Below are 25,433 nucleotides of genomic sequence, written 5' to 3'. Positions count from 1 at the left end.
AGGGGAAAGGGGCCGCCGGCCAATGGGTTGGGCCGGGAGCGGTCACGTGGCGGCCCAGAGGCGGGGCCCAGGTGTACTTACCGAGCAGCGGGCGGGGGCCGGGACCGGGGTGCGAAGTCCGGAAGGCGGGGCCAGCGTGCGGGCCAGGGGGCCTCCGGGCTGGGATTGGCCCGTGACTGGGAGGCGGGGTCTGCGCGCGCGGCAGCGGTGGGCTGCGATTGGCCTCGGCTCCGGGCCCGCTGCCGGTGTGCTGGCTAGGCTTGGGGCGCGAGGACCGAGCGGGGCGGCGGGTTCGCGAGCCGGGGGGAAGGGCTGGGGCGGTGGCGGTGGCGGTGGTGGCGGCGGCTGGTACTGGACCCGGCGGGATGAGCGAGGTGGACGCGGCAGCGGTGGCGACAGCGGCCCCCGCTGCGACGGTGCCCGCGACGGCGGCAGGGGTGGTAGCGGTGGTAGTACCGGTGCCCGCGGGGGAGCCGCAGAAAGCAGGCGGCGGGGCCGGCGGCGGCGGCAGCGGCGGCGGCGGGGGCGGAGCCGCCTCGGGCCCCGCTGCTGGGACCCCCTCGGCGCCGGGCCCCCGCACCCCTGGCAACCCGGCGACCGCGGCCTCGGGAACCCCCACGCCCCCGGCACGGAGTCAGGCGGACAAGCCGGTGCTGGGTGAGGGGGGGCGCTCATGGGGCGGCTCTGAGCAGTCGGCGGGCTGGGGGAAGGGCAGTGTGGAGCCCGGCGGGATCCGGAAAACCAAAGGCGGTCTGGCCAGGAAGCCCAGAGCGCTAACTGGGCTGGGAGCTGCGCACCCAATAAAGTGGATTCCCCTGGTGGGAAATCCTGCAGTGCTTTCCTGGGCGGGAGGGCGGGGCCGGCAGGTTTAGCTAAAGCTGTGGAGTGGAGAATAAACCCCCAGGGCCCGGCCACGCCTCCGGGCGGGACACAGTGCCTGGTTGACTCGGTTAGAACTAGGTAAACCTCTGAGCCCAGCCAGCAGGTGCCCTGGGGACTCTTGCGTTGGGAGGGGTAGAAAAACCCTCAGTTATGGCCTGGGGCAGCACTTTGCAGACCAGGTGAGTACCCAGTTCTGAGTGAAGGGCCTGGATTTGTAGGATGTGGGGAACGTGCCTTAAGAGTTGGAAGGCTTTTTGAAAGCCTAAGTCCCCTTTGTGGGTGAGTCCATTTGGTGGAATAGAGTAAGAATACCTTGAAGCTGCTGGTGAAACCTGGTTGGCTCGAAGGTAACCTTAATAGTAGTTTGGAGCTTAATTGCAATAGTTGTGGCTATTTGGAGCAGCAATAAGGCAGTAGGCTAGATTTTTTTTTTTTTTTTTTTTGGAGTGTCTCAAAACTGAGTCCAACTGCATCTCTTCCCCCGTCTTACTGTCCCCACTGCATCTCTGCCTGGCAGCAATCCGAGTCCTGGGCACTGTCAAATGGTTCAACGTCCGGAATGGTTACGGATTCATCAACAGGTATCCAAGGAACCCGGGGAGGGGGGGTGGAATGGGTGTCTTCCAAACTGGCCTGTGGGACTGGACACCTGCCCAAGCTCATCTCCACCCCTGCAATGTTGCACATGGTTGCAAAGGAGGCACATGGTTGCAATGTCCAGCTGATGCTGGTTGAAAGTCTTTAACCGCAGCACAAATGTGCGCTTAGTGACAAGAGGAAGCCTCCTCCACATCTTCAAGGGCAGCAGAGGATTAATGATTCAGGAACTTGGCAAACCTGGCTCTGACCCTGCCAGCTTCTCGTCTCACCTTCTGGAATTGCTTCATTACTTTCACTCTGACATGCCTTTGGGGCACAACGTATTGCAGGGTTCTCTGCCTCAGGGCTCCCTGCTGGAATCCTCACTGATTTCCTGTTATGGCAGCACTCACAACTTATCTCCGTTAAAGAGCTGTGGCTCATTTGAGCCCCCCACCTGTTGGGACTGAGGCTGACTGGGGGGCAGAAGGAGCCCGAGGCTGCTACTCTTCTTCAGAAGGCAGCCCTGCCCCTCAGCACTGGGAGAGGCTGTGGCAGTGGATTCTGGGCAGAGCCAGGTCCCGGCCGGCCAGTGGGCCCTTCCCCAGCCTAGGCATCCTGCCCAGCCCGGCCCTCCTGGGAGGCCCCAGTTCCCTCTTAGCAGGCTAACCCTTGTGCAGATCCAAGTGCTTTACAGCTAAAATGTTTGTTCTGGGGAAGGGTCCCCGTCTAATTCTGGAAACGGCAGACTGGGTGCAGGGCAAAGTGCCTCCAGGAAAACTTTTCCTTTCTCCCCTCCCCCCACCGACTGGGGTGCTTGTGATAGAGACTGGGTGAATGTTTTCTTCTCTTTCACCCTTAGTCCCACGTGTGCGGAATGTGGGCCTGACCCTGGGGTTCACCTCCAGGCTGAGGATGAGAATAAAGTTTTGTGGCTGTTTGGAGCAAGTTCCTGACACTTTGTTCCCTTCTCCAACTTCTGCACCTCTGGCTCCATCTGCACTTTCTGCCTCCTTGACTATAGAAAGAAGAAGACAAATTTTCCAACCCCAATGGGGGTTGGGGGAGGGGGATTGGCTAGGGTCAGTTGTACCCAGCGCTGGCAGGTTGTAAGGCTCGCCTGGGGTGGAAGTGTGGCTCAAGCTGCCTTTGCCTCCCCAGCTTGCCCTTTCCTCGTGAAGTCCAGGTGTGGCACTGAGGTTTTAGGTGTATTTCCCTTTACATCAGCTTCTGGGGTCCTCCTGGCTCTTTCTCCCTCACCTCGGGCCCTGAATACCCCTAACTGGAATGCTGGCAAGGATGGACCCACTGAACTTAAGACAGGGCAGCTAAGGGGGCCTCAGTGAGGAGCTGAGGGCTTTGTTCAAGTCCCCTCCTTAACGACCCGTCCTGTTCTGCAGGAATGACACCAAGGAAGATGTCTTTGTTCACCAGGTAAGTGCTAGGTCGGCTTTCTGAGGGGAAGAACCGGCCCTCTTTGAAGGCCTTGGTCGTAGTCCTTAGCAGTGCCCTCCGTCGTGTTTCTCTGGCTCTTACTTCTTCACAGCGGTGCCCCTGCCAGGGAATAGCTCCCCCATCTGCCTCAGGTGCCTGTGTCAACCACCATTAGCTGCACTTGTGTGGGGTTATTAAACGTCTGTCAGAGTTGAGCATGCTGCCCCTGGGTGTGGCGTGCTCACTACCTCCTGGGACCTGTTAACACTCCAGGAAGCACTGAGGCAGTTTTCAGAGGGAGAAGGTACTTGGGTGCAGTGGTTCTCAAAGCGTGGCCCCCGCACCAGCAGCAGCAGCAGCAGCAGCAGCAGCAGCAGCAGCATCACCTGACATCCAAATTCTCAGGTCCCAGCCCAGACCTGGTGAATCAGAGCTGGGGCTGGGGCTGTGGAGTCTGTTTAATGAGCTCTCCAGGTGATTCTGATGCACGCTACAGCTTGAGAACCACTGCTTGGTGGAAAGAGCTCTCAGTGGGACCGAGGTAAGAAGCACAGTGCATTTTACCCACTTTGCAACTGAAGACTATCCCTGCCTTTTGCTTTGCTTTGCTTTGGAGTTCATGTTTCTCGCCTTCCTTTTTGAAATCCCTGAGGGGGAAAGGGGGAGGGTGTGTCCTGGGGACAGTGGTTAACTGCACAATCGTTGCTGAGGCCCCTAGTGTGTGACTTTTCCCATACTAAACTTTGACCACCTCCTTGCTCCACCCTCCAGCTCTAGACCCCAAGTCAGATGTGGAAAGAATGAGATTGGGTGGTGGACCCAGCAGGGGGTGACAGAGACTCTGGTCTTGCTGGCTCACCTTTCTCCTGGTCTTTCCCCCAATCAGACAGCTATTAAAAGAAACAACCCCAGGAAGTTTCTGCGCAGCGTTGGAGATGGGGAGACTGTGGAATTTGATGTCGTGGAAGGAGAGAAGGTTTGGGGACGGCTATGGGGTATAGAGTTGACCAGGCTTATGGGAGGGTGGCCTGGATGGCAGGGTAGACACTCCTGGGCCCAGCTCTGCCCCATTCTGTGGAATTGGATCTGTGTTCTCTCCCCCTAATGTCCTCTTTCTTAACACTAGGGCTAAGGGATGTCCTAAATATGTCCCTGTCATGTCGGCAGTGTCTGGGTTTCTTCTCTGTAGTTCACCAAGCACTTCCACATCTGTTCTCCACATGGGGCCCTGTCCTCAGACTTCCTGAGTCTGCCTCTGGAGTAAAAGGTGGATGGTGGCTGCCAGGCCTTTCTCCACTCAGGAGGGTGCAGTAGCAATTATTTCAAAAGAACAGGTTGCTTCTTCCTAGGTGGATGTACATGCACTCCACTGCCCCTCCAGGGAGGGTAGAAAGAAGTTAGAGGAGCTGAAGGAAAGCTGGAGAGGGGCCTTCCCCTGGAAGAAGGGGAAGCAGGTTGGGAGTGTGCGCCCGCTGAAGTGGGTTCTGACTGTTCACTCACCACCTTCCCAGGGTGCAGAAGCCGCGAATGTAACTGGGCCTGGGGGGGTGCCTGTGAAGGGCAGCCGTTATGCCCCCAACCGACGTAGGTTTCGCCGATTCATCCCTCGGCCGCGCCCAGCTGCCCCACCACCCAGGGTTGCAGAGGTTCCCTCAGTGGGGACAGAACCTGGCAGCGAAGGGGAGCAGGCTGAAGACTCTGGGCAGCGGCCCAGACGACGGCGCCCACCACCCTTCTACCGAAGGCGGTTCGTGCGAGGCCCTCGGCCCCTTAACCAGCAGCAGCCTATAGAGGTGAGGGGAAGCTGGAGTATGGGAACCAGTTCCCCAAGTTCAGGAGAGGAGTGGGAGTTAGGATAGAGACCATGGGACCCCAAAGAAGGAGAAACTAAGGGTTGGGCAGAGCTGTGGAAAACCTGGTTCCGGGTCAGCTGCTGTCCCCACAGCTCACCAGGGCCTTTGCCTATTCCAAGGGCACTGATGAGGTAGAACCCAAAGAGACAGCTCCACTGGAGGGGCACCAACACCAGGGAGATGAGCGCGTCCCCCCGCCCCGGTTCCGGCCCAGGTACCGAAGGTAAGACTCCCTGCTGGGGCTTGGTCTCCCCCTTCCCTCCAGTGCTGGTTCCTTGGGGAAAGGGACAGGAGGGTGGAAGGCTGAAGCTCGAGGCAGAGCCTGGCTCCTGGTGAGAGAGGTACCTTGTAGGGAGGCAGTGCTCATAGGCTGGAAGCCTGGCTCCTGGAGCGGGGGTGGGGCAAGGCAGCTCGGGGAGCCCTGGGGAGGGAGGCGGTCAGCCCTGGGTGTTCCCTGGTCCCTTCAAGGCCCTGCTCCTTTCCCTAGGCCTTTCCGCCCCAGGCCACCCCAGCAGCCTACCACGGAAGGTGGGGATGGTAAGACCAAGCCCAGTCAAGGTTCTGCAGATGGTTCCCGACCTGAGCCTCAGCGCCCACGAAACCGCCCATATTTCCAGCGTAGACGGCAGCAGCCTCCTGGTCCCTGGCAGCCCACAGCCCCTGAGGTGAGGACCTCGGGATGCGGGATGAAAGAAAAGGCTCAGACCAGCTCTCCTGCACCCCTCTTTTTCTTTTTTCTTCCTACTTTATCCTTTGGCTTCTCCCCTCCCCTGGCCCTGCCACCACCTGCTTCCAGGCAGCCTGCTGGATCTGCCCCCAGCAGGTGCTCCCTCCCACCAGGAAGCCCCAGGGGAGGCAGTCAAGCCCAGGTCACTGCCCCTGCCCCTCAGTGCTGCCTAGAGCCATAGCACCAGCTTGTGGATGTGAACTGGAGGAAGTGATTGAGGGTATTAATGGGGAAGGAAAAATGAAAGAAGGTTGAAGTTCAGGGCTCTGAAGAACAAGTCTCGGCCGGGCGAGGTGGCTCACGCCTGTAATCCCAGCACTATGAGAGGCCGAGGCAGGTGGATCACTTGAGGTCAGGAGTTCGTGACCAAACTGTCCAACATGGTGAAACCCCGTCTCTACTAAAGATACAAAAATTAGCTGGGCATGGTGGTGCACACCTGTAGTCGCAGCTACTTGGGAGGCTGAGGCAGGAGACTCGCTTCAACAGGGAGTGAGAGGTTGCAGTGAGCCGAGATCGCACCACTGCACTCCAGCCTGGAGTGAGACTCTGTCTCCCAAAAAAAAAAAGTCTCAATTGGCCCCTGCTGTTCTCTAGACCTCAGGCCCTACCAACAGTGGGGACCTCACCTCTACCATCCTGGAGTGATTCCAACTCAAAGGACAACCAGAGCTGCCATCTGGTGAGTGGCTGATGCAGTTGGGTGGGTGACTGGGTGGCAATAAGTGGCTGCTCACGATCTGTCCATTTCCTTTTCTCTCTCAGGTACCTGCCAGTTTTTCCAACTGACCTGTACCCTACCCAGTACCTTGCTCCCCCCTTCCCATGATTCATGGCATCAAAACACCAGCTTTTCACCTTTTCTTTGAGTCTCAGGAGGGCCAAAGCAACAGCCTTTTGCTTTTTTTCCCTCTTCCCTCCCCTTATCAAGGGTCGAAGGAAGGGATCCATCCTTAGTGTTCAGAGATACCAACTCCTTCCCCTAACTCGGGCTGAGAAGGAACCAGCCAGCTCTTACCTTCTCCTGGTTGTTTTGTTCCCCCCCCAGTTTATTTTTGTTCCCCCCCGGCCCCCTACCTCTGAAGCCATTTTATGATCTGTCATGTGCCACCTGAGCCTCCAGTAAAAACAAAAACAGGCTTTCCTGTGGTCTTGGTCTCTGCCTCTTCTGTTTTGGAGAATTGCTAGTAACTCACTGTTGAAGGTGGGGAAGAGGGGATGTGGGGCCATGGGCAGGGCCTGGCATCCTTGCTCCTGGGTCTCCAGCTGTGCCCCTGATGAAGAGTGCCTCCATCAGGAGCCTCACTGCCCATCTGTGGTATGGGCTGCCATCTCCCTCGCAGAGTGAGTGTTCTGCAGATGCCAAGAGCAGTGCCCACCACTGGCAGCTACAATTTATTGAGCATTTACTATTAATAAAGCAATGAGTAGAAATGTAAGGGCATGAGCGATGGCATCCAGAAGATTCTGAGGCCTTGAGCTGAGTCAGGACAGAGGGAGGAAGAGGGGTGAAGAGTTATGGTCCCTGTCTCAGCCCGTCCTCAAGTGCCTCCATGCCAGGATGCTTGTCTTCAGCAGTGACTTTATAGATCTATATATACACATTTCGTACAACCGACCTTTGGTTTCTTCTCTCAGCCCCCTTTTCAAACGTATATAAAAATATCCAAAGGCTCCTCCCAGCCCAGTGTTTCCAGGCAGCCTTTCAAATCCCCTCTTTCCCTTAGTTGGTCAAAAGCCTGTGGGCACAGCACCCTTCCAGGAAGGGAGAGGAAAAAAGCTAGGGCTCCCTCTTGGCAGCCTTGGGGAACAAGGCTTGGGGTAGAGCCCCATGCCTAGAGGCGGGAGCCTGCTGTCCTTCCGTCTTGCCACATATGGGCACATTCTTTCCTGTTCCCTCTTAACCTGGAAGACTGAGCCTGCAGTGAGGGAAGTGAGTCCTTTTCCCTGGAGGGGTCAAGACAGAATCCCCTTTGCCCAGAGTCTGTATGGCAGGAATTCAATGTAAGTCCCAGATGGTGGAAGGAGTCCAAGGTGGTGGGAAACTCTATTTCTTGTCTCATGTCCTGCTCTCTGCTCCGATTTGTCCCACTGAAAAAGTCTAGACCTCTCCTCACTCTAATCCCCCTTCTCTAGCAGGGAAGAAGGTATTCTGGAGCTGAGTCTGGGTGGGTGGGGAGGAAAGGGGATAGGGGAAGGAAGAGGGAGGGGAGAATGGCCCACCCTGATGGCCATGGCCTAACCACAACACATAAATAATCCAAGAGAGTCACACGAGGGGAATGAGGGGGTGCTCAGACCACCCTTCCCCCAGCTTCCCATTCTCCCAGGCTACAGGGATTCTTTTCCACCCGGAAGTAATAGGGAAGAGAGGGTTAAAGTGCTGCAGAGGAAAGGAAGGGGTCTCTGGGGTGGGTCGAGAGAGCTGGCTCTCCCACCCCTGCTTGGCCCCTCAGTCGTTCTCATCTGGCCCTAAGTACTCCAGTTCTGTGCTGGGTTTCACCTCCTGCTCTAAAAGAGAGGGTGTCCGGTGGAAGGCAGCTGAGATCTGGTCAAAAGTCCGGCCTCGAGTTTCAGGTACTCTTAAGAAGGTGAAGATGAAGAAGCCAAGCAGGAGGACGGCAAATAGAAGGAAGACGTAGGGCCCCAAAGCCTCCTGGGACAGGTGGAGAAAGAGGTGTTGACAGAGTGAGGTGGGGAGGGAAGGAGTGGTTAATGGCAACCAGGAGCTAAAGGCCTTCATAGGGAGCTGGGGAGCCTGCAGACAGCAGCTGGCTCCTCCAGGGATGAGGGAAATGACCAGGAATGAGAATTTACATGGAGAAAAGGATTCTCTGAACCCCAATACACCTTTATAGTTTTTGGCCTCTTCACCATCCTCAGTTACTGCACTCAGGAGACTCCTGGCTGCTTGTAGTATTCATGAAAAGTTTATCGTTTTATTCTTGGACTAAGGTAAGTTATGCCACTGGTTCGTCTTAGGCACCTCAGTTGCTATCCAATCTAGGTCAGCTCCCTTCCTTGCTTTGATTCTGTAGAGCAGGTGGTCCACCAAAGTGACCCAAAGACCCATGGTCTGTGGCTAGAGGAGTTCCTGACCAGAAAGCAAGTGGGCTAGCTGTGTGATGCCCTCTGGCCTACGGTGTGGGAGGCGGGGGTGGGGCCAGGGACCTACCGCAACATACTGGAAACCCATGCCAATGATGAAGTTGCTCGTCCAGTTGGAGAAACCAGCCACAGCCATGGCTGCTGGGCGGGGTCCCTGGCTGAAGAGCTCGGCCACGATGAACCAAGGAATGGGGCCAGGGCCAATCTCAAAAAATGCCACAAAGCCAAAGATGGCCACGATGGAGATGTAGCTCATGGCTGGAACTCGCTCCTAGAGGCCAGACAGGGAGGGTGAAGAATCCAGTTGAGGCCTTTCTGGATCTTCCCTTGCCCTCAACCCAGAGAAGTGAAATCTAACCCCCTCCCCAGCAGCTTGTGGGGGGCCTGCCGTCTAGGGTTAGAGCATGCCCTTGAGCCCTTCTGAGCACTGACATTCTGCTGGCTATCCCAAGTGGGCTCAAGGCAGAGGAAATGTTACTACCTTTCAGTTATGATAGTTCTCCCTTGACTCTAAAGCTGGGTCCTTAGGAATGGTTGTTCCCTAGGTTTGACAGCGGCTCTCCCTGCTGGCTGCCAGAGTTGTGCCACGGCTGCCACCCAGTGCATCCTGAGACCCTCAGGAGCACAGACCACAGTCCTAGCAGATTCTGGAGCCCACCACCCACAGTCCTGGCACAGAGCTGGCGCCAGGATGGACATCGTGTGTGATAAGGAGGGGCCCTGGCTGGTCCCAGAGACTCTCAGGACTGTTCCTGTGGGCTGGGCTGCTGGTCCCTCCCAGCCTCCAGGCCTTACCAGTAGAAGCAGAGCCACAGTCATCAGGATGGCACAGCCACACATGCCTGCCAGGCCCAGGAGATGGAGTGTCCGGCGCCCCACCCGTTCCACCAACAACACCTGTGGGAAGAGTCAGAGCTTGATGGGAGTCTTTCAGGCACGGAGAGGGGGAGGGACTGCATGGGTGAGGCCAACCAAGAGTAGAACCTCCAGGACACCCAGGGATGTGAAGCCAGTGGCTTGGGCCATTCCAGAGGTGAGCAGTTACCGAGACCAAGGTGAAGACTGTGTTGACTACACCCGCTCCTATGGTGGCATAGGCAGGCTGGCCTACCCCTGCTGTCTCGAAGATGCTGGTCGAATAATAGAAAACCTAGAGGTAGGGGAGAAGAAGTGATAGCAGGGATGTCCCTTCCTCTACTCCAGCCACAACAGGCTGGCCTGACCCTGAGTGTTGGTGGAGGGGGCTCGCTTGCCACTCCTGTCTCCCCTCCCTGGGTTGTGCCCTGCCTGGAGGCTGCTCCACACATACAGCATTGATGCCCGAGAGCTGCTGGCTCAGCTGCAGCACGACCGCGATGATCAGGGGCTGCCGGTGGGTACGGCTGCCCAGGAGCTGGAGCAGGGACAGTGGCCGCTCACGCTCCAGCTTCCGCTTCTCATCCTTCAGCTCAGCCAGTGCTCCAGAAACATCTGCCCAGCCTGTCAGGCGCTTCAGACCTGAAAGAGGGAAGGTTAGGCCTGAGGGGATCTGAGAGGAGGCCAGGTGCTAGCAGGACGGGGCTGGGGTATGGGCCTGGGTCAGACTGCAGGGGGAGAGCTTACTCTTTCTAGCAGGCCCCTCGAGATTCCGTATGATGAAGAGGTAGCGGGGGCTCTCGGGACAGAAGGGCAGCAGGACCAGCTGCAGGAGGGCAGGTAGCACTGTGAGGCCTAGGAGCAGTGGCCACAGGTTGGCAGTGCCCAGCAGGGACTCCAAGCCCAGCACCTGTGGGAGAAGGTTGGGAAAGAAAGGTCACTCAGCCCTCCTGCCTTGGCCTGGAAGCCCATCATATTCTCCAGATCCCCACCCTAACCACTGCCCAGGCACCCATGAGGCCTGGCCCAGTCACCTGGGCGATCAGAATGCCAGTGACGATAGCCAGTTGGTTGAGCGTCCCCAGGGCACCCCGCAGGTGAGTGGGAGCAATCTCCCCCACATACATAGGCACCAGCCCTGATGTCAGCCCTGGGGGAGGGAAGAAGAGAGGGCTGAGGGCATTCCATCTGAAAACCCAGGCATGGGGAAAGAGAACAGGGCGCTAGGCAGGGCTGTGGTGCCTGTGAGTACCTGAGTAGGCGCCAATGAGGAACCGTCCAAGTATAAGCATTTCATAGGAGGCAGCAGCATTGGCCAGGCCCATGAGGCTGCCACCCAGCACTGCCAGGATGTTGTTGACCAGCATGGCCCTTTTCCTGGCAGGCAGAGTGAGGCTGTGAGGGTTAGGGCACCCATCGGTGGCTCCCTTCCTGTTCCCACCCCTACCCTCCAGCTCCTAACCTTCCGAGCCACTGAGAGATGACACCAATGAGGAATGAGGAAATCATGCCGCCCACGGAAAAGATGGCCACAGAGAGGGCCCAGAGGGTGGTGAGGGTGCCTTGTGGGATGGAGCTGGGTCCCTCAGGCCCCTGCCTCCCCAGCCATGTCTCATTGTAACTCTGTTCAATCACCTGGGGGACAGGAGAGGAGAGATTCCCTGAAGATCCTCCGTTTTCCACCACCCCTGGGGTGCCTGTCTTCCTCCCTTGGTACTCCCAACTTGCCAGCTGCAGTCTCTCACCTTCTGAGGGGCATTGATGACCCCAATGTTGTAGCCAAACTGCAAGGAGCCAAGCACAGCAGAGAACACAGCAAGGACCAGGGTCCCAGTCACTCGCTGCTGAGGGGGTTCCCCATCCTGGACAGGCAGATGCAAAAACACAGTATGTCATATGGAATCAGGATTTTTTCCTTCCACTAGGGGCCCAGGCCCAGCTGGAGCCTGAAGATACTGGGCTCCATCCAACATGTTGGGTGAGGGAAACTGGACCATATTAGGAATTGCACAAAGATCTCAATGTAAACAGGAGCAATACACAGCTTAACTGCAACCTAGACATAGAGGAGAAGCTGGATGTTTGAGAACCTAAGTCTGAAAATTCTTCTGTGACCTTGGGACAGGCTTGGCCTTAAGAGCTCAGGTTTGAGTGACCTTGGGCAAGTCACTTCCCTGCCAAGAAGTGGGTGTCCTCTGTGAGATGGGGGTGATGTTGCCTGCCTTGCCTACCTATCTATGAGAATGTTGTGAAGATCAGCATCACATGTTAACAGTATCCCTGACAATGCTGGTTTTATAAACTGACAAGTGAATTATTATCATCAGCCACTGTGCTCTTCCCTCTCCTCTGGGGTTTCCCTCAGTCAGCTCCAGGAGTGTCCCAACAGGACCAAGAAGTGCCGTTCCAGAAAGGACAACCTGGTCATCTAGGGGTGGTCTTCTCTATCTATGTCGTGGCCTGGCCTCCCCCTCTAAGCTCCGACCAAGGGCAGAGGGCCATGTGGGGGTTCTGCCTGGGAGAGCCGTGCCCAGGGGAGGAGGGCAGGAAGGTGGTGTGAGGGGCGGTGGCAGTGGTGGCTGCTCACTGGCGGCACAGACTGTTTCCAAGCGGAAACCTGAGCTGGAGGAGGGGGGGCTGACAGTCCTCTCTGCCCCTCCACCAACCATGGGGCCAAGGGAAAGTTCAGCATCCTGGAGGGCGGCCAGGAGTGGGGGTGGGGGCCCGCGGAGAGCCTCCGGTCCTCGAAACACTGGCCGCGAGCAGAGATGGACGGACAGCTCCCGGAGGGCAAGAGCCGCCTGGATCTACTTTCCCGAGTCGGATCGAGGGCAGGGTGTCCCCGATTCCGGAGCGCCGCGCCGCGTACTAAGCAAGGGGGTGAAGTGCGAAAGGCCCTCCAGACCACTCTGCCTCTTGGTAGTATTGGAATCTCACAGTCACGGGTTGTCCGGGCCGGGTATAAATAGCCAACCAGCCCCCCACCTCCACCCCCTGCGCCTGCGCAGGAACCACCTCCGGCTGACTCTAACCGCGACCCCAGCCCAGGAAAAGCGGGACCCTTGCCCCCCGCCCCGCCCCCTCATGATGAATCCTACTTCGGAGCCGATCTGTTGGAAGCCCGACGGCATCTTGTCTTAGAAGAGCTGGACGCGCAGGGGTGGCGAAGATGAAAGCACCGATCCAGGAGCCTGTGGCCCCGGCCTGGGGGGCAGAGGCCGCGGGGGCCGCAGGGGTCCCGGAGCGAAGTGCGAGGGCGGGCCAGATGGGAACCACAGCCGCAAGCCAAGGAGCCAGAGAGCGGTGGGGCTCCCGCGGATCTGGCGGAGCCAGGCTGGGGGAAAAGACGCGGGGAGCCCCCGCCACCTCGCTTCTGCCCCCGCGGGCCACGCCCTTCATAGCACCCATTGGCTGTGAGCCCGCACGCCCCAGAAGGCCACGCCCCCTCCGCCTAGGGTTTAGAGTTTGGCTGGAGTTCGTGGGGCCGGTCAATGAGGCCACGCCCCTCCGCGTGGCCGGCGAGACACGCCCCTCGGGTTCCCGCCAGCCTCCGACTGGGAAGGTTTGAGAAAAGGGTCCCTGGAACAAAAGGCCCCGCCCATCCACGTGTTAGGACTCCGCCCATCAGCTAGGATCCCGGGCCTCAGAAACCTCTGAAAGTCTGCGAGTTTGGAAGATGGGGTCTGAGAGAAGAGGACAGGCCGGGGGTACTTGCCCCGGGGAAACTCCAGCGGCCCGAGACCACTCGCGAGCCCGCGCGCGGGGTGGGAGAGGAGCAATGCCCCGAAGTAACCCGGGGCGGCTATTTTTAGCTCCCACGTCGGGAGCCTCCAAATGTCAGGTCCCGGGTGTCTCGGCCTGTCGCAGGCGGGGGCGGAGAGACAGGGAGATGGAGCCTTAAAGGGTCCGCGACATGCTTCCCACCGAGGGTGGCCCTGGAGGCTAGGAAATTCCGTCCCCAACGGGTCTGGTGGCCGGGCTGTGTGGTCCTGTCTTTCAGTGCCTCCCTGCTCCGGGCACTGCCTATCCCGCCCTTCCCCTACACCCATTCCCCACGTTGGTTCCTGGAGCCGGTCCGAGAGACAGTTGGTCACGCCGACCACACCTCCAGCCCTGAGGTGTCTGAGCCTCTGAGGTCTCTGGGCATATGCTGGCCGCGTGGACGACACGCTCTCCGGAGGCTGTTCCGGGTTTGGATCTTCCGCCAAATTCTGCCAGGCAGAAAGTGCGCGACCTAGGGTCGGCGCGTGGGGAGAGAGAAGCGAAATACTCAGAGGGCAGAGAGTATCTGGCTTAGAAAACGGGCTTCGGAAGCGCAGGGCTGTGGTGCCACCTGGAGGGCGAGCGAGGAGCCGCAGCAGACTGAACTCGAGGAATCTCGACCCACTGTTTCTCGGCCTTCCGCCACCCTAAGGCTTCAATGACATCTAACCCAGGCCCTTCTCTGGAGCTGCAGATCCAGGTGCTCCGTTACCTCCCGGATGTGTCATGTGGCAGCTCTCCTGATGAGCATGTCCAAACCTGCTCCTTCTCCTAACTTCCTTATCTCAATTAATTAGCCGCCCAGTCACCCCTATGGTAGAAGTCATGCTCGATTCCTCCTGCTGTTTTGATTCCTCCTGCTGTTTTAACGTTTCTTCCCTCTCCCTCCCTCCCTCCTTCCTTCCTTCCTTCCTTCCTTTTTTGATGGAGTTTCCCTCTTGTTGCCCAGGCTGGAGTGCAATGACTCCATCTTGGCTCACCACAACCTCGCCTTCCGGGTTCAAGCAATTCTCCTGCCTCAGTCTCCAACCTGGGGAATGTGTGTGGGGAAAGGGCGGGATTGGCAGTGCCCAGAGCAGGGAGGCACTGAGTAGCTGGGATTATAGGTATGTGCCACCACGCCTGGGCTAATTTTATATTTTTAGTAGAGATGGAGTTTCTCCATGTTGGTCTTGAATTCCCGACCTCAGGTGATCCACCCGCCTCGGCCTCCCAAAGTGCTGGGATTACAGCCATGAGCCACTGCACCCAGCCTATCCAGTTAGTTTCTAACATTGGTGCTTTGACCTCCAAAACTCTCCCACATCCATCCAATATTCTCCACCTGCACAGCTGCCACTTCAGTCCAGATCACTGTCACGCCCCTTGGTCTTCCTGCTCCTATTCTATCCTTTATGATGAGGGCAGAGATTTTCAAAGATCCAATCTCATCTCTCATGCAAGAAGTCACTAACACTTTGTTCCCCCAACTGTCAAGTTCAAATCCCTTTTCAGAGTGAACAAAACCTCCTGCCTCTGTTCTCCCATCTCTGGCCTTACCTATCTCTCCTGCCTCTCCTTCTGTCTCCTTCGCTCTTGTTCTGAGCAACGCCTAAGTCCTTATTGTACCCAGAACATGCTGTGCCATTTCACCCCTTCTTGATGCCTTTGCTGCACTAATCCTCTGCGAAATCTGGAATGCCAAAGGACTCCTATTCATCCTTCAAAGAAAGCTTCCCCACCCAGCTCCTGCTCCACAGGTTCGCTTCGCTTCCAGCTTCTGGGGACCTTGATCCCTGAGTTCTAGCAATGCTATGGCCTCCCTTTATCTCTTCCCTATATTTTGTTTACATAGTTGGGTCTCTGGTACAGAAGATTGAACCAATGACACATTGTCTTCACTGATCTGTCTCATTTTTATTTTTGTTTTTGTTTGTTTTGAGACAGAGTTTTACTCTTTTTGCCCAGGCTGGAGTGCAATGGTGTGACCTTGGCTTACTGCAACCTCCACCTCCCAAGTTCAAGTGATTCTCCTGCATCAGCCTCCTGAGTAGCTGAAACATGTGCCACCAGGATAGGCTAATTTTGTATTTTTAGTAGAAACACGGGTAGGGGGGCGGTTTCACCATATTGGTCAGGCTTGTCTCGAACTCCTGACCTGTCCGGTGATCCACCCATCTCCCAAAGTGCTGGGATTACTGTCATGAGCCACTGTGCTGGGCCTTCTGTCTGTGTTTGGGTGGGGTCTCTCTCTGTTGCTCAAGTTTGAGTGAGTGGCACAGACAGGCTCACTGAAGCCTAGACTCACTGAGCTCAAGTGGTCCTCTCACCTCAGCCTCCCAAATAGCTGAGACTACACCTTTGAGTCACAACACCCAAAAGCTTTTTTGTTTTTTTGAGATGAAGTCTCTCTCTGTTGCCTAGGCTGGACTGGAGTGCAGGGGCAACATCTCGGCTCACTACAATCTCTGCCTCCCAGGTTCAAGTGATTCTCCTGCCTCAGCCTCCTGAGTTGCTGGGACTACAGGCACCCGCCACCACGCCCAGCTAATTTTTTTGTATTTTTAGTAGAGATGGGGTTTCACTGTGTTAGCAAGGATGGTCTCGATCTCCTGACCTCATGATCCACCCACCTCGGCCTCCCAGAGTGCTGGTATTACAGCCATGAGTCACCACACCCAGCCCAAATGCTTATTTTTATTTTTAAAATTAGCTACTTCCACATCCATTTCTCATTTTTCTTCCTTCAAAAGTCAATTATTCCAGGCTGGGCGGGGGGGGGGTGGGGGGGTGGCTCACACCTGTAATCTCACTGTAATCCCAGCAGTTTCAGAGGCTGAGACTGGAGGATCACTTCAGTGAGATCATGTCTCACAAGAAAACAAAAAAAGTCAATTACTCCAATGCATTAAATGTTCTTTTTTTTTTTTTTTGAGACGGAGTTTTGCTCTTGTTACCCAGGCTGGAGTGCAATGGCGCGATCTCGGCTCACCGCAACCTCCACCTCCTGGGTTCAGGCAATTCTCCTGCCTCAGCCTCCTGAGTAGCTGGGATTACAGGCACGCACCACCATGCCCAGCTAATTTTTTGTATCTTTAGTAGAGACGGGGTTTCACCATTTTGACCAGGATGGTCTCGATCTCTTGACCTCGTGATCCACCTGCCTTGGCCTCCCAAAGTGCTGGGATTACAGGCTTGAGCCACTGCGCCCGGCCCAAATGTTCATTTTTTTTTCTGTGTGCTCTTACAAAATATAAATCATTTTGCATGCAGTTTTTTTTTTTTCTTTTTATGAGACCCAGGCTGGAGTGCAGGACATGTGATCTCCGCTCACTGCAGCCTCCACTTCCCAGGTTCAAGTAATTCTCCTGCCTCAGTCTCCTAGGTAGCTGGGATTACAGGCTCACATCACTGTACTTGGCTAATTTTTGTATTTTAAGTAGAGAGGGGTTTCACCACGTTGGCCAGGCTGATTGTCAACACCTGACCTCAAGTGACCTGCCTGCCTCAGCCTCCCAAAATTGTGGGATTATAGGCGCGAGTCTCCATGCCCAGCCCAAATGTTTTAAATGTATGTAAATAGCATCTTGTTATATATTTCAGTCTGATCTTATTTTCAGTAAGCACAATTTTTTAAAACCCACTCGTGTTGTACGATGATCAAAGGCTACTACTGCACAATGCTCTGCAGTATGAGTGGTGCCACATTTTATCTGCTCATAATCCCACTGAGGAGTGCCCATGGCACCTCCGATTGTCAACCACAACAAATAATATGGCACTGGCAGAGTGCGGTGGCTCACACCTGTAATCCCAGCACTTTGGGAGGCTGAGGCAGGAGATCACCTGAGGTCAGGAGCCTAGCCAACATAGTGAAACCCCATCTCTACTAAAAATACAAAAATTAGCCAGGCACAGTGGTGGGCGCCTGTAATCCCAACTACCCAGGAGGCTGAGGCAGGAGAACTGCTTGAACCCGGGGGGCAGAGATTGCAGTGAGTTGAGATCACACCATTTCACTGACAGAGCAAAGCCCGTCTCAAACAAACAAACAAAAAATGAGATCAGTTACTTGTCAGATTTAGGAATTGCAAATACCTTCTCATATTCTATCATCTCTATATTAATTTTTCCTTTGTGAACTTCATGGAATATATATATATATTTTTCAGATGGAATCTTACTCTCTCACTCAGGCTGGAGTGCAGTGGGCACAATCTTGGCTCACTGCAACCTCCACCCCCTGGGTTCAAGCGATTCTCTTGCCTCAGCTTCCCAAGTAGCTGGGATTACAGGTGTTGGCTACTACATCCAGCTAATTTTTGTATTTTTAGTAGAGATGGGGTTTCACCATGCTGGTCAGGCTGGTCTTGAGCTCCTGACCTCAGGTGACCCACCTGCTTCAGTCTCCCAAAGTGCTGGGATATAGTTGTGAGCCACTGCTCCTGGCCAGAATGGAAATCCTTAATTTAAGTGTAGTCCAAGTGACCATTTTTTTCCCATTATGGCTTGTGATTTTTTTTTTTTTTTTATAATTTGTGTATATTCAGCCAGTTTCGGTGGCTCACACCTATAATCCCAGCACTTTGGGAGGCTGAGGTGAGCACATCATGAGGTCTGGAGTTCAAGACCAGCCTGGCCAACATGGTGAAATCCTGTCTCGACTAAAAATATAAAAATTAGCCAGGTGTGCTGGCATGCACCTGTAGTCCCAGCTACTTGGGAGATTAAGGCAGGATAATCACTTGAATTCAGGAGGTGGAGGTTGCAGTGAGCCAAGATCATGCCACTGCACTCCAGCCTGGGTGACAGGGCAAGACTCCAACTTAAAAAAAAATTAATAAGATAATTGATATACATTCTTTCCCAACTCTGCACCGCAAATTTGTTCTTTTACATTTTCTTCCAGTAACATTATAGTTTTACTTTTTACATTTAGGTCTTCTTGATTCCTCTAGTGTTCATCCTTGTTTTAACTGTTAGGGATCCAATTTATTTTTCTCTTTAGTCAGCCACTTTTATCATATATCAAATTCTGATGTATGCAAGGGTCTGTCTCTGAACTTGTATTCTGTTCCACTGATGTATTTGTCTGTTCTTGAACAAATTGATTTTTATGATACTTTGTAGCAAGTTTAAATTTCTGGAAGAGCAAGAGACTTCTTGTTACTTTTTCTTTTCATTGTAGACTTAATATGTGTTTCATTTTGTTTTGTTCTCACTCTGTTGCTTAGGTTGGACTGCAGTGGTATGATCTCCCTTCAAGCAATTCTCCTGCCTTAGTCTCCTGAGTAACTGGGACTACAGGCAGTGCCACCATGCCTGGCTAATTTTTGTATTTTTAGTAGAAACAGAGTTTCACCATGTTGGCCAGGCTGGTCTCGAACTTCTGACCTATGGTGATCCACCCACCTTGGTCTCCTAAAGTGCTGGAATTACAGGGGTGAGCCACCGCGCCTGGCCTATCACTCCTATTTTGTAGATGAGATGGTTGAAGCCTAAGAATGAAGTCCTGAATGAAGCTGAATTAGAATGTGGAATATTCCATCTGCGTTGTCTATAATTTCATGGTCTGATCTGTATAATAATCAGTGACCAATTACTTTATAAATAACGCTGAAGTTTCCAAAGTTAATTTATATATCAGTTTTCAGAACTCAGAACATTTTCCTGTAGAAACAAACAAGTTGGGTGGGTTTTCTTTCTTTCCTTCTTTCTCTTTTTCTTTCCTTCTTTCTCTCTTTCTTTTTTTCCTTCTTCCTTTTTTTGAGACAGAGTCTCGCTCTGTCGCCAGACTGAAGTGCAGGGGCGCAATCTTGGCTCACTGCAACCTCCGCCTCCCGGGTTTAAGTAATTCTCCCACCTCAGCCTCCCGAGTAGCTGGGACTACAGGCATATGCCACCAGGCCCAGCTAATTTTTGTATTTTTAGTAGAGACAGGGTTTCACCATGTTGGCCAGGATGGTCTCGATCTCTTGACCTTGTGATCCACCTGCCTCAGCCTCCCAAAGTGCTGGGATTACAGGCATGAGCCTGCACCCGGCCGGGTTTTCTTTTTCTTTTTACTTTTGAGATGGAGTTTCGCTCTTGTTGCCCAAGCTGGAGTGCAATAGTGCGACCTCGGTTCACTGCAACCTCTGCTTCCTGGGTTCAAGTGATTCTCCTGCCTCAGCCTCCCGAGTAGCTGGGATTACAGGCATGTACTACCACGCCTGGCTAATTTTGTATTTTTAGTAGAGACAGGGTTTCTCCATGTTGGTCAGGCTGTTCTCAAACTCCCAACCTCAGGTGATGGTTGAGTTTTCATATGAGATTGTTTAACTCATAATATCATCATCCACCATCCCATACTGTAGTGTATATCACCTAATATCACCCATTCTTCCAACCAGACTTGACCTTTCAAACTCTTTCACTGTGACCTCTGGACTCAGTGTCTGCCATCATCCTTATATGCCCAACCTCTTCTCTGAACCTCTCTTTCCTAGACCTTACTGAAACCTGGCACCTGGAGGGCACACTTCATCAGTCTTTGCATACTGCAGAGTCTGGAGTTGGAAGTATTGCTCTCTAGCGCTGCATCTAGACCCTTACTCTTCATCTTTCAAAGTCCTCTACTCTTTGAAATTAATGTCTCAAATTATATGATCTGCTGCCTCTACTTGTTGCTAGGGTCTTCAAACCTAGTTGTTCATCCACATTCCCTGATAACATTAGCACCTGGCTCATCTTCTTTCTCTTTTCACCTATTTCGCTATCATCTTTGATAACTTCAGAATCTATCAGGGCAATGCACTGTGGCCTCTCGGCTCCTCAGTCTCTTCTCCAGTGATCTTTCTCTTCAGCCCATCCTCAGACCTCTACCCTAGGCTTCGTCATCTCCAAAACAAACTCTTCTGATTTTTTTTTTTTTTTTGAGATGGAATCTCACTCTGTTGCCCAGGCTGGAGTGCAATGGCTTGATCTTGGCTCACTTCAACCTTGGCCTCCTGGGTTCAAGCAATTCTCCTGTCCCAGTCTCTCAAGTAGCTGGGATTACAGGTGTGCACCACCATGCCTGGCTAATTTTTGTGTTTTTAGAGACGGGGTTTCACCATGTTGGCCAGTTTGGTCGCAAACTCCTGACATCGAGTGATCCACTTGCCGTGGCCTCCCACAGTGCTGGGAGTTTTATTCTTGTTGCCTGGGCTGGAGTGCAGTGGTATGATCTCTGCTCACTGCAACCTCTGCCTCCTGGCAGAGTAGCTGAGTACCTCCCAAGTAGCTGAGACCACAGCTGCCCATCACCATACCTGGCTAATTTTTATATTTTTAGTAGAGATGGGGTTTTACCATGTTGAACAGCCTGTCTTGAACTCCTGACCTCAAGCGATCCACCCACCTTGGCCTCCCAGATTGCTGGGATTACAGGCATGAGCTGCTGTTCCCAGCCCCAATTATTTTTTTAAACAAAGTCTTGCGGTGTTGCCCAGGCAGGAGTGCAGTGGTCTGATCCCAGCTCACTGCAATTTCTGCCTTCTGGGTTCAAGCAATTCTCATGCCTCAACTCCCAAGAAGTTGGAATCACCTGGCTTTTTTTTTTTTTTTTTTTAAATGGAGTCTCCCTCTGTCACCCAGGCTGGAGTGCGGTGGCGTGATCTTGGCTCACTGCAGGACTCTGATGCCTGGCCAGTTTTTGTATTTTTAGTAGAGACGGGGTTTTGCCATGTCAGCCAGGCTGGTCTTGAGCCTCAAGCAATCTGCCTGACCTCAAGTGATCAGCCTGCCTTGGCCTCTCAAAGTGCTGAGATTATAGGCATGAGGTACTGTGCCTGGCCTTCTTCCAGTTTTTTTTTTGTTTTTTTTTTTGAGATGGAGTCTCACTCTGTCACCAGGCTGGAGTGCAGTGGTGCAATCTCGGCTCACTACAACCTCCGACTCCTGGGTTCAAGTGATTCTCCTGCCTCAGCCTCCCGAGTAGCTGGGACTACAGGCACATGCCACCACACCCAGCTATTTTTTGTATTTTTAGTAGAGACGGGGTTTCACCATGTTGGCCAGGAGGGTCTCAATCTCTTGACCTCATGATCTGCCTATGTCAGCCTCCCAAAGTGCTGGGATTATAGGCATGAACCACAGTGTCCAGCCTTCTTCCAATTTTTTGAATTCAAGACAGGCATGTTTTGTAATCACCTCTAGCCTTCTAGTTTATTTGCTCACATATCCTCACTTCTTTCTTTTTTTTTTTTTCCCCATTTTTGAGACAGTGTCTCACGCTGTTGCCCAGTCTGGAGTGCTGTGGTATGATCATGGCTCACTGTAGCTTACACCTCCCAGGTTTAAGCAATCCTCCCACCTCAGCCTCTTCAGCGAGTAGCTAGGAATATAAGTGCGGGCCACCATGTCTGGCTCACATTTTGTTGTATTTTTTTGTAGAGATGAGGCTTTACCATGTTGTCCAGGCTGGTCTTCAACTCCTTAGCTCAAGTGATCCACCTCTGTCAGCCTCCCAAAGTGTTGGGATTATAGGTGTGAGCCACCACGCCCATCCTCATGTATCCTCACGTCTTTCACCTTATGGGGACCTCTAAACCATTGCCCCTACCAGTTTTTCACCATCCATCAACTCTTTTGTGTTTGCTCCCCATCTTACCCAATTTATATCTACGATCTAACACATAATCACTCATGAAAATATTATAAAATTCCGGCCAGGCGCGGTGGCTCACGCCTATAATCCCAGCACTTTGGGAGGCTGAGGCAGGTGGATCACGAGGTCAAGAGATTGAGACCATCCTGGTCAACAAGGTGAAACACCGTCTCTACTAAAAATACAAAAATTAGCTGGGCATGGTGGCGTGCGCCTGTAGTCCCAGCTACTCGGGAGGCTGAGGCAGGAGAATTGCTTGAACCCAGGAGGCGGAGGTTGCCATGAGCCAAGATCACGCCATTGCACTCCAGCCTGGGTAACAAGAGTGAAACTCTGTCTCAAAACAAAAAAAAAAAACAAAACAAAAAGAAAATATTATAAAATTCCTTCTTCCTCTTTTTAGTAACCCCCCATCCCCAGTTAATTTAAATTATTCATCTACTTGGATCTTTTTATCCAACTAGTTACTTCAAGGCTATTAGAGGAAAAAAATTCACGATGATCCTCACCAATCACACTTTACTGGGACCCATTTTATTCCTCTCCTCCCCGGGACCGTTGGCAATGTGTGGAGACATTTTTGTCACACTTAGGTGTAGGGTAGGGTGCATCTAATAGACAGAAGTCAGGGATGCTCCTAAATATTTTTTTTTCAATTTTGATCTTCTCTGTTCCTAAATATTCTAAAATGCACAGGACAACAGAGAATTATCTGGCCCAAAATGGCAATAGAGATAGCAGTTGGAAAAATGTCAAATGTCAGCAGTGCCAAGATTGAGAAATTCTGCTTTAAATTAATTACTACAAGCCTCAAAGGGGTAATCAACACAAGGCTTTTGGACTTGCTGTTCTTTCTGCCTATAATATGCTTCCCTCGTGGCTTATTATTATTATTATTTGTTTGTTTGAGATAGAGTTTCGCTCTTGTCACCCTGGCCTGGCAGGAGTACAATGGCAAGATCTCGGCTCACAGCAACCTCCGCCTCCCAGGTTCAAGCAATTCTCTACTCTTCAGCCTCTGGAGTAGCTGGGATTACAGGTGTGCGCCACCACACCTGGCTAATTTTTAAAATAGTTTTAGTAGAGATGGGGTTTCACCATGTTGGCCAGGCTAGTCTGGAAGTCCTGACCTCTGGTGATCCATCCGCCTCAGCCTCCCAAAGTGCTGGGATTACAGGCATGAGTCACCACGCCCAGCCTCTGGATTATTATTTAACAATCATTTCCTCAAAAAGTTCTCTCTGACCTCATCCTAGCATAGACTCACCCTCATCACATTACACTGTTTTATTGCCTTCAAAATATGCACCGTTTTGTTTATCTCTTTATTGTCTGCTTCCTTCTAGAAAATATTACGTGAGTTCAGTCTCCTTATCCGTTTTGTTCCCTGCTGTATCTCCAGGTTCAACTATAGTGCCTGGTCCTTTTTTTTTTTTTTTTTTTTAAGAGACAGGATCTCCCTCTGTTGCCCAGGCTGGGGTGCAGTGGCAGGATCATAGCTCACTGCTGCCTTGAACTTCTGGGCTTAAGTGATCTTCTCACCTCAGCTTCCTGAGTAGCTAGGACTAGAGACATGACCACTGTGCCTGGCCATGTTTGGCACATTATAGACACTTAGAAAATATTTGTTGAGGGCTGGGCAGGGTGGCTGTCACCTGTAATTCCAGATCTTTGGGAGGCCGAGGTAGGCAGATCACTTGAGGTCAGGAGTTCAAGACCAGCGTGGCCAGCATGGTGAAATCCCGTCTCTACTAAAAATATTTTTAAAAATTAGGTGGGTGTGATGGCAAGTACCTGTAATCCCAGCTACTTGAGAGGCTGAGGCATGAGAATTGCTTGAACCTGAGAAGCAGAGGTTGTGGTGAGCCGAGATCACGCCACTGCACTCCAGCCTGGGTGACAGAGCTAGATTTCGTCTCAAAAAAAAAAAAATTGTTGAAAAGTGAATGAAAATATTGTTTATTTGCAATTTATTCATTCATTAATTCCTGAAATATTTATTGGTGATAAAATCCAGACACATCTCTATCCTCTTGGAATATACAGTACAGTGGATATTGACACTGAATAAATAAGCACATAAAGTAAATACAGTATTTTCAAACTGTGATAAGAGCTTTGAAAGAAAAGTATTGGTAGCCATGAGAGCATTATGCAGATGATCTGACCCAGTCTGGGGTGGGGTGGTCAGGCCAGACTTTCTAAAAGAAGTGATATTTGAGGAATAGCTGAAGGATGAGTTGGTTAGCTGGATAGAGGAAGGCGGGTGGGAGTGAATGGAGAAGAGCTTCCAGAAGCAGAGGACAGACTGTGCAAAGGAACTCCAGTGAATAGGAACAGAGAGATGGCCAGTGTGGCTGAGGCAGTCAGGTCAGCCATGGTGTGGCACTTACTGGCAAGAACATGAGTGTCACTGAAAGATTTTAAACAGAAAATGACAAAACTCTGAGTGGATTAGAAGAGGTAATTCCAGAGAATAGATCAATTTCAATTGATCAGTTGAAATAATTCACTACCTTCAGACCAGCTGAGATTTGATCAGTAATTTGATCTTTTTTTTTTTTTTGAGATAGAGTTTCACTCTTGTCGCCCAGGCTGGAGTGCAGTGGCGTGATCTTGGTTCACTGCAGTCTCTGTTTCTCGGGTTCAAGCAATTCTCCTGCTTCAGCCTCCAGAGTAGCTGGGATTACAGGCATGTGCCAACACGCCCAGCTAATTTTGTATTTTTAGTAGAGACAGGGGTTTCTCCTTGTTGGTCAGGCTGGTCTTGAACCTCAGGTGATCCACTCCCACTCAGACTCCCAAAGTGCTGGGATTACAGGCGTAATCCACTGTGCCCAGGCAGGAACTTCTTGTTCTACTTCCACCCCCTTCTCACTACTGTGCCTGACTAGTCTCTTAAAATAATTTTTAAAAGGCTAGGTGTGGTGGCTCACACCTGTAATCCCAGCACTTTGGGAGGCTGAGTCGGGTGGATGACCTGACATCAGGAGTTCGAAACCAGCCTGGCCAACATGGTGAAACCCCATCTCTACTAAAAATACAAAAATTAGCTGGGCGTGGTGGTGGGTGCCTGTAATCCCAACTACTCAGAAGGCTGCAGCAGGAGAATCCCTTGAACCTAGGAGGTGGAGGTTGCTGTTGATCGTTTCATCGCACTCCAGCGTGGGTGACAAGAGTGAAACTGTCTCAAAAAGAAAAAAAAAGAGTTCATGAAAGTCTTCAGTTTATACAAAAGCAGGTCAGTTAGTGTAGCATAAGGGGCCCTTTAATATGTTTAGCGAATAAACGAAGGAAAGACAGAGAAATGTTTGAGATGGCAGAACCAAGATTAAAAAAAATGTGAGAGTCGAGGTAAAAAATGGAGAGAGGAAAATGAACTGTGAGAGAGCCAGAATAAGCTGGGTATGTGAGTCTGAGAAGTGTGAGGAGGTTGGAGGGTAGGAAGATTGGGAGAAAATTGGGCAGAGTGGGTGGAGAAAGTGCAGTGTGCACCTAAGAAAAGACTAATTTCTGATGCTGGACTCCAAGGAGACTGGAGACAAGGCGAAAAGGTAAACGAAAAGACAAGGAGTGGGCTGGGCGCGGTGGCTGACGCGTGGAATCCTGCACTTTAGGAGGAGGG

At 52.6% G+C, this 25,433-nt stretch overlaps 2 protein-coding genes across 3 annotated transcripts; one reads left to right on the top strand and one right to left on the bottom strand.

Moving 5' to 3' along the window:
• Nucleotides 1–314: 314 nt before the first annotated feature.
• Nucleotides 315–6,614, top strand: YBX2 (Y-box binding protein 2). The gene is made up of 9 exons (XM_002747986.7): nt 315–657; nt 1,400–1,463; nt 2,862–2,895; nt 3,782–3,871; nt 4,407–4,688; nt 4,868–4,971; nt 5,236–5,413; nt 6,073–6,157; nt 6,241–6,614. Exons 1-8 carry the CDS (start codon nt 366–368, stop codon nt 6,121–6,123), a joined length of 1,095 nt encoding a protein of 364 aa, XP_002748032.2. The 5' UTR covers nt 315–365; the 3' UTR covers nt 6,124–6,157; nt 6,241–6,614.
• Nucleotides 6,615–6,857: 243 nt separating this feature from the next.
• On the bottom strand, nt 6,858–12,786 carry SLC2A4 (solute carrier family 2 member 4). 2 transcript variants are annotated; one of them, XM_002747974.6, is made up of 11 exons: nt 12,537–12,786; nt 11,184–11,300; nt 10,901–11,073; nt 10,691–10,815; nt 10,473–10,588; nt 10,186–10,348; nt 9,893–10,080; nt 9,629–9,733; nt 9,379–9,480; nt 8,651–8,854; nt 6,858–8,131 (listed from the first exon to the last, which is right to left on the bottom strand). In XM_002747974.6, exons 1-11 carry the CDS (start codon nt 12,567–12,569, stop codon nt 7,928–7,930), a joined length of 1,530 nt encoding a protein of 509 aa, XP_002748020.1. In that variant the 5' UTR covers nt 12,570–12,786; the 3' UTR covers nt 6,858–7,927. The 2 variants fall into 2 exon arrangements, with proteins under 2 accessions (XP_002748020.1, XP_008994864.2); XM_008996616.6 differs by lacking the exon at nt 6,858–8,131 and adding an exon at nt 8,390–8,569.
• Between the last annotated feature and the right edge of the window lie 12,647 nt (nt 12,787–25,433).

Source organism: Callithrix jacchus, chromosome 5, assembly GCF_049354715.1.
Source record: "Callithrix jacchus isolate 240 chromosome 5, calJac240_pri, whole genome shotgun sequence".
NCBI lineage: Eukaryota > Metazoa > Chordata > Mammalia > Primates > Cebidae > Callithrix > Callithrix jacchus.
The sequence above is the reverse complement of the archived record's forward strand: the minus strand, read 5'-3'. Positions and strand labels throughout refer to the sequence as shown.

Excerpts from the sequence above, each read along its gene's own strand:
- SLC2A4 (XM_002747974.6), bottom strand. The coding sequence starts at position 12,569 with ATGCCGTCGGGCTTCCAACAGATCGGCTCCGAA. Across the intron at positions 11,301-12,536 it reads TCCAACAGATCGGCTCCGAA|GATGGGGAACCCCCTCAGCA; the intron begins GTAGGATTCATC and ends CTGCCTGTCCAG. Across the intron at positions 8,132-8,650 it reads TGGGTTTCCAGTATGTTGCG|GAGGCTTTGGGGCCCTACGT; the intron begins GTAGGTCCCTGG and ends CACCTGTCCCAG.
- YBX2 (XM_002747986.7), top strand. The coding sequence starts at position 366 with ATGAGCGAGGTGGACGCGGCAGCGGTGGCGACAGCGGCCCCCGCTGCG. Across the intron at positions 658-1,399 it reads GGCGGACAAGCCGGTGCTGG|CAATCCGAGTCCTGGGCACT; the intron begins GTGAGGGGGGGC and ends TCTGCCTGGCAG. Across the intron at positions 4,972-5,235 it reads TTCCGGCCCAGGTACCGAAG|GCCTTTCCGCCCCAGGCCAC; the intron begins GTAAGACTCCCT and ends TCCTTTCCCTAG.